We start from the raw sequence: 7,082 nt of genomic DNA, 5'->3' as shown, positions 1-7,082 counted from the left end.
GAAGGGCGGCAGCCCTTGGTCAGGGAAACCACAAGAAGTCAGATTTGACTGAGGCTGCTGCAGGTGGCAACGTGTGATTTTTGCAGCACATTTTTTTTGTGAATTCACAAATAATCCCCTAATGTAGTGTCAACTTTTCTAGAAAGCCTCTTTTATAATCAAGATTTAGGGTTTCATTATCTCCAGCTCTCTTTCCTTTAGTCTTTCCAGTTACTTGACTCTTTCACAAAAAAGAGGGAGCAACAACTAAAGAGAGACCACCTCCACTATAACCTTTTCTTTTCCCTCACACTGAAGATGACAGAACAGCATATTTTTAAAAGCACAGACTCCTCCCAAGTTGTACCATCTGTTTCCTGGCATTACGAGAAGAGAGAAGTGTTTTGTACAGCACAGTGACTAAAATGTTCCAATTTTCAAACAAAACCATTGCACAAGAATAGAGTGGGATCATCTTGAGGTGGTTTGGGCACACATTTCCTTTTTTGCACTCTGCTTGCCTTTGTTTCACTCCTGAAGTTCTTAGTTTCTTTACACTTTGCCCCAGTCCTTCCCCTGCAGAGTTGCCATCATAGGGAAATAGTGGAATTTTGTTTAGCATTGAATGCAAATCCTAACTTAGCCATAAATGGTTTTCAGCAGTCAAGATACTTTTCTGCTTCTCCTACTGACTGTTCAGGCCAAGCACACTAACTTGGTGATAGTGTAACTGCATCCTTCCTTTGCCAAGAGTTTAAAGTGGGTCAAGCAGTATGGAGTAGCAGCCCCGGAGTCTACTGATACAGAAAACATTCACGTGTGAACCATTTCTTAAAAACAAAACAAAACAAAACGCCCAAAAAAACAAGCACACAAGATACCAGGTGATAGTTCAGTATTACAATGTATTATAATGTGCAAAACTCACCATTTACAAAACAAGATACAAACATGTGCCAGGGGTCTCAGGTACACAGCAAACAGACAGCAATGCTGCCGATCTGTACAATAGCACTTCTGCTCATTCTGTGTCATCAGACACAGGCTGCTGGTGAGGTTGTGTCCCCACCTCACGTCACTGCTCACACCTGACCTGGGGAGAGCCCCAGCCCCTTGCAAAGGAGCGGCTCTCCTGGACTTTTTGGACACATCTACAGAACACACACGTGTAACACCACCACTTAATCTCTGCATATGTAGGACTGACTTGCACACCTCCCCCACTGAGTAACTTAAAAGCCACAAAATGCTACAACACATCCAAGACACACGGATGTTGGTGACAGACTGTACAAAATGATTAGTGTTCACCTTACTGATACATTTAATCCTCTGCTAACACAAGGACTATTTGGGAAATGCTGCCAAATCCCTCTGCAAATCTATAATGCTGCTGACATAGAAGTCCCTTACCAACCTCCTTTGCTTATTTTCTGCAGGGAGCCTGAACCAGCAGACTAACATTTTAATCCTAAATTAGATTCTCTACAATCCTTCTCTGTCCCTTCTCTACATCCTTTTCTTTCCATTTCCTCTTCCAACCCCCTAGTTCTGTCTAAAATAATTATATAAACAATATTCCAGATAACAGTACATGAAATTCAGATAAAGGCAACAAAATCACCAGTGCCAATGTTACAATCTTTTTACAGATAACATACGTTTCATAAAAACTCTTCTGTATCAGGAAAAGAAGAGAAATCACAGAGACTTTCAATGCAATACTCTAAAACCAGCAAGAGATTTATTCTTGTATATTAAATGTTAAAATCACATGCATAATTATAGAATATTTTATAGTTAAAAAAATATTTCAAAAACCAACCCTGACAGTTTACCTGCAACTGCTATAAATTTTCTATGATATATATATATATAAAACCATGGCAATTTTCTGTAATTAAAAAAAATTAGGAAAGGATGCAATCATCCAGGTAATTACGAGTTAACTGATGCCCTGCATCGGACAGTCTTGTCAAGCCCACGCTGGTGAAACTGCGCTGATACCAGCCAGTTTACTGAAATATTGTCTACCATACATGTATTTAAAACAGAATGACATTTGGCTAAAGGATGAGTGTAAGAAAATAAAATTTTTTTGCACACTACAGCAAAAGGCCTGCAGAGGGCCACAGTATAACATGCTTCCAAAGAGTCTGTGGCACCAGAACGTCAGCCCCAGGGACTGTTCCCGCAGCAGGGCTGGTGGAACACCCCGCACTACCGGCCACAGGCACCGTGTACATGGGGCTGTGAGCAACGCTGCAGGTGTCTGCATGTGTTTTGTAGGCACTTGTGGTTTAAGACCTGGTTTAGCTCCTAAGGAGGGCAGCCAACAGAGATGTTTTAAACAGTTCAGAAGGAACAGAAATTAAAGGATGAGCTGCTGGTTTTAAGACGACTCGTTGTTTTGAAAAATGGCACCATAGGGATCACTGTTAATGCGCTTGTAGACAAAGTGGAACACCTGGGGCTGTGGGCGGCTGTGCAACTCTGCCTTAATCTTCTGAGGGTAGGTATCTTCTGTCAGTTGCTGCCAGGTGTCATCCACAAACAGGAACAGGCTGTATTCTTCTGGATTGTCCACTTTAAACTTTTCAGCACAAAGCTGACATACATCTTCAGTAGTGATATATGGTCTTACTAGCAAGGTCTTCCCTGTACATCCACTGTTAACTTCCTGGAATGCAACACGAAGGTAGTTCTGTAGAATGAGAAAACAGGCATCAGAAACTCAAATCAACAAAACCTCATTTTCTGAAAACTGGAGAGTCAGCAACAAACAGCAAGCCTCTCCGTGTTCTAGTGGTGGAACACTGGTGATTCTTTACAGCCACCTGTGAATTGTGCTGGCCAGCCTGCAGTGGGCATGATTGGAATGCAAAAGCTGACACATACCCTCTATGATCCTCCTCTCCTTTGCTCACATTCTAACCCTGCCATTAAGAGTGGACAGATACAGCCTTAAAATCATGTGGAAAACACCAGTGGTTTTAACGGGACTTGATGTTTGACCGTACTAGGAAAGAAAATGCAGTGAGGCAAATTAAATGTCTGAGGGAGCACACCCCAGACAATGCTGCCACTGCTGGGTCAATGCTGGAGAACAGAAGCTTCACACAACATCAGTCAGATGGAAAAAGGGGAAAAAAAAAACCAGCCTCTGCCAGCAGCACACAAGGGTGTTGACCCACAAGTTACTGCACGGTAAGAGTTTCCACTCTTAGGCTGCAGTATGCAAAAGGTAATCCATCCTCACGGAGGACATTTCCACTACCTTAACTGGTGCCAGTTTGGTGTGGGAGCCTGATGCAACAAAGTTCCTGTGACAGCATTTCCTTTCTTTAAATAAGGCTTAGAGGGATGCAGAAAGATAATATACTCTGCAACATTAGGGTAAATCCATATGATCTTGAGTCGAAAGCTAGATTTATTTTTTTTCCCTGCTGAAGAAGCTTTTGGACACATGAACAAAGCAGCTTGCTGTCTTGTACTTTTTTTAAAAAATAAATTAACTGCAATTAAAGACTAAAAAGCAGTAAAAATAAAGGAGGTGGGGAAAAATGACAGAAAGACCTATTTATTGACTGAGCTGGTACCTATGTTTGTATGCTGCATAAATTAGGCATGCTAAATCACAATGGTCAAAATTTACACTTAATTAGAAAAAAAGCTGTTAAAGCTAAGACTAAGAGGAACGTTCATGTGACTTAAGTTCCAAAGAGCACTCTTGTCTTAAAGTGTTTTTTGATAGCCTACAGACTGAAACAATGAAACTTTGCAACATCATTTAAATCACTGGAATGGAGCCTGACTGAATAGAATGAATCCCTTTTTGTTACTCAGCATAAAGTAATTAGTAAAAAATCAGCCTAGATAAGGCAAAACACACTGCAGTTCTAATTTCTAATGTAGTTAACACACAGAAAACCTGTTTTTAAATGCGTGTGCTTTTAGACAAACAGAATTGCTTCAAGGAGGGGCTGGAGTTTGTACAAATGTCTGTAACTCATCTACTTAAGTACAGAAAGTATGCGGTATCAAGAAGTTGAATTTAATCATCATCGAAATATGGGAGTTTTTGCTTTTCCATCTTTTTGAGGTAGGGAAGGGGGGAAGATGAAGGCCCTCCAGGGCCCAAAAGCTGCATCACAGAAATGCAGTGATGACATCCTGGTTCAATGCAGGGAAAGATAAGCTGAGGTCAAGTTGTTACATGTTGGTTGTAGGGAAGATGCTTCATTTCAGGACTGCAGGATGTGGAGAAGGGAGATGGAAAACTGGCATTCTAAGCAGGCAGCAAAATGCATTAAATTGTGCCAAGCATAGCCTAAGAGTGGTGTGACCTTACTGATTTTTACTGAGACTCCCTTTTGAAAGAGACAAGATAAGGAGAAGCACTGCACACACTCAATGCCAGCTTTCCCCCTGCACTTTCTTGCCTCCAGCACAGCATCCAGCTGTACAATTGGCTTGACTGAAGTTCATTTGCTGAGGAAGAGAAGGTGACATGGAATACAAGATCGTGCTGAAAGAATCCTCTGCCATTTAGTCATACAGCAGAAACATAAGGCAATGAATTTTCCTATGAACAGTGTATCATTTTGCTAGAAAAAGACTCAAGCTACTTGAATCTGACACCTAACTGCAGGTAAGGAGAATATAAAATGGATCCCAGTAAGATGGACTAGCTTTGCACACAGGCCATAGTTTATAATTTCGGTTAATCGGTTCTTCTGCCAAGAAAGGCAAATTGTGGAAGATTGCTTTTTTTCCCAATTCCTTCCTGTTCAGTGTTCTGCTGTAGTTGTCTGCATGGACACTGATGAAGCAGAAGAAGCCTCAACTGAAATGGTTTCATTTTCTCCTGGTGATCTCACAACTTCGTTGCTTAAGCAACTCACTCACTCACAACTAACTGATAGTTGTCATTAGCCTCTCTGGCAGCTTTGTGCTGTGCTATGAACTGTAAACAACAGAGCACAAAGGATCAAATCCTTTCTTCTCGATTCCATCCTTCTCCTTGCTTCAGTCCACAGGGTACTACATGAAAGATACACAGGCCTGGTTTTAAAGGATGAAGTAATCCCGACTGTTTTGTTATTCTTCAGTTGAAGTTACTGCCCTACTCTGAAAGAGCAGTAAGAAATAAAGGGAAAGGAAAAAAAAACACAAACAAACATTAAGACATTCATAGTATAATACTTTACTCCTTGCTTAAACTTCAGAACTGCAGGCAAGCTTTTCTCCCACCTCTCCTCCCTGTTACCTGCTGTGTGCCACTATTAGCCACTGGGGAGCTGTGCTGATTTATACCACTGGAAATCTGGATGTTTTCTTTTTCACAGCAAAGCATACAGAGAAGCTGAATCTAAGATATGGTTCAGTTTGTCCTTGCTCTGCATGGCTTAAATAGAAGGGAAGGTGGGAAAGCTCCATTATTTGGTGTTTTCTTTAGACCTACTATAAAGTGCAAAGACTTCAGAATGGAGGCAAATTCGCCAGCTGTATTCTCAGCACTGCTTCACTGCACTTACCTTGTGCCCGCAAGGGAACTGCTATGACTCACACCTCTCAAATGGGGAATTCTAACAAAACAATCATCCCCTGTTTTTTTAATTCAGCCCTAAGCTCTACCTGAAAATCATCAACTGAAGGTATCGTCCTGTTAGTTGTCCTCCTCTTGTGCCACTGCCGGAGAGTATCTCTGGCTTCTGAGCTCAGCAGTCGGGCAGCTTGCTCCTCCTGGAAGTTCTTGATCAGTGAAAGGGCTCCATAAGCACTTGTCAGGTAATAGCCTCCTGGAAAGGACAGCGAGGGAAGAACTTCTCAGAGCAGTCACAAACACAACACTGGTTCTCACTGGTCACAGTCAGAAGTGCACAATTGTTTTAATATATATACATACACATGCACACACAAACATGTATGCAAGTCCCTGTACTTTATTGCCAAAATATTTGTATGCACACCATATTATCAAGTGCTGTGGCAGAACCTGACTCTGGATCCACCAGTGCTGGGATAGTTGATTACTTAAATGACTGTTGTCACTCCTTTATTCCCTAGTGTTTTTACAAAGTTGGAAGCTGAGCTTTCTTTTAAACAAGTTCCAGACAGTGATTTTTTTTATTTCCTAAGCTTCAAGTGTGGACGAACTAAACACTGCTGTTTAAACAAAGTAAAAGGATCTACCACTGTTCAAGAACTCAAAAGAAACCATCCTTAGTGGAAATAAAGCAATTACCAAGTGTGTGATCTGTACCCTAGAAGTACCCCAAAAACGTTTTTTTTTTGTTTGTTTGTTTGGGGGTTTTTTTGTGTTTTTTTTTTAAAGGAAACCGTGTTTGTCACCTTTTCAGCATTTCCCATAATGTCCAGCTAGTTCAGGAGGTGATGTGCACTGTCCTCCATACTTCATCTTTATGACATGAGTGGAGAACAAACTAAAGTCAAGACAGAATTGCTAATGTACAAAAGAAGCTGCAGGTCACAAAGGAGAAAGGGTCTCAACAGGAGATAATAGTCCCCAGTCACCAGGAGAAACAAAATACATGCTGTAATTTATTTCTCTTTTTTTTTTTTTTTTTTTTTTTTAAGTAAACTATTTGAGTGGGAGTGCCCAATTTGTAGACAGCACAGTCTATTCACAGAGTCACTCAAAGAGGCTTTCTATGCTCACAGTAGTATTTTCTGTGTTACTTTAGCATCCTCTTGGCCTTTAGCTTTGCAACAAGTTTAAAACATAAAACACATGCACAACCCATGAGACAAATTGAACATTTGAACTGCACATTACATCTGAACTGCACAACCCCAAAGCACTGAACAATTTTTTTCTGCACAGTGTAGTTCAGCTGGTGCCAAAAAAAGCCAGATAATGGACAGACTTGCTGCATTAAAAGCAACATGACTTAATACTCCGATAAATATTTCTGCCTTTCAGGCATGTTGATGATCTCCAGCTTCACAGCTTAAGTATTTCTGTGCTAAGATTCCTGAACAATGCACTAGAGGATGCTCTGTACACAAAGCAGGGAACTGACTAGTGCCAAACTGGAGGAATTCTGGCAAGGTTCTCTCATGCATACCGGCACGTAAGA

General features: G+C 41.1%; 1 protein-coding gene across 1 annotated transcript in view; it reads right to left on the bottom strand.

The window, feature by feature from the left end:
• Positions 1-2,230: 2,230 nt before the first annotated feature.
• The window catches only part of RIN2 (Ras and Rab interactor 2), a 40,754-nt gene continuing 35,902 nt past the window's right edge, over positions 2,231-7,082 (bottom strand). Inside the window, exons 10-11 of the mRNA XM_010005634.1 lie at positions 5,617-5,780; positions 2,231-2,683 (exon numbers count right to left, since the gene is read on the bottom strand). Of these exons, the coding sequence (XP_010003936.1) occupies positions 2,372-2,683; positions 5,617-5,780 (476 nt within the window). The 3' untranslated portion in view covers positions 2,231-2,371. The remainder of the gene's footprint in view (positions 2,684-5,616; positions 5,781-7,082) is intronic.

This window comes from Chaetura pelagica, unplaced genomic scaffold (genome assembly GCF_000747805.2).
Source record: "Chaetura pelagica isolate M959 unplaced genomic scaffold, ChaPel_1.0 scaffold1061, whole genome shotgun sequence".
Classification (NCBI taxonomy): domain Eukaryota; kingdom Metazoa; phylum Chordata; class Aves; order Apodiformes; family Apodidae; genus Chaetura; species Chaetura pelagica.
Note: the sequence above shows the minus strand (reverse complement) of the source record. Positions and strands in the feature narration are given on the sequence as shown.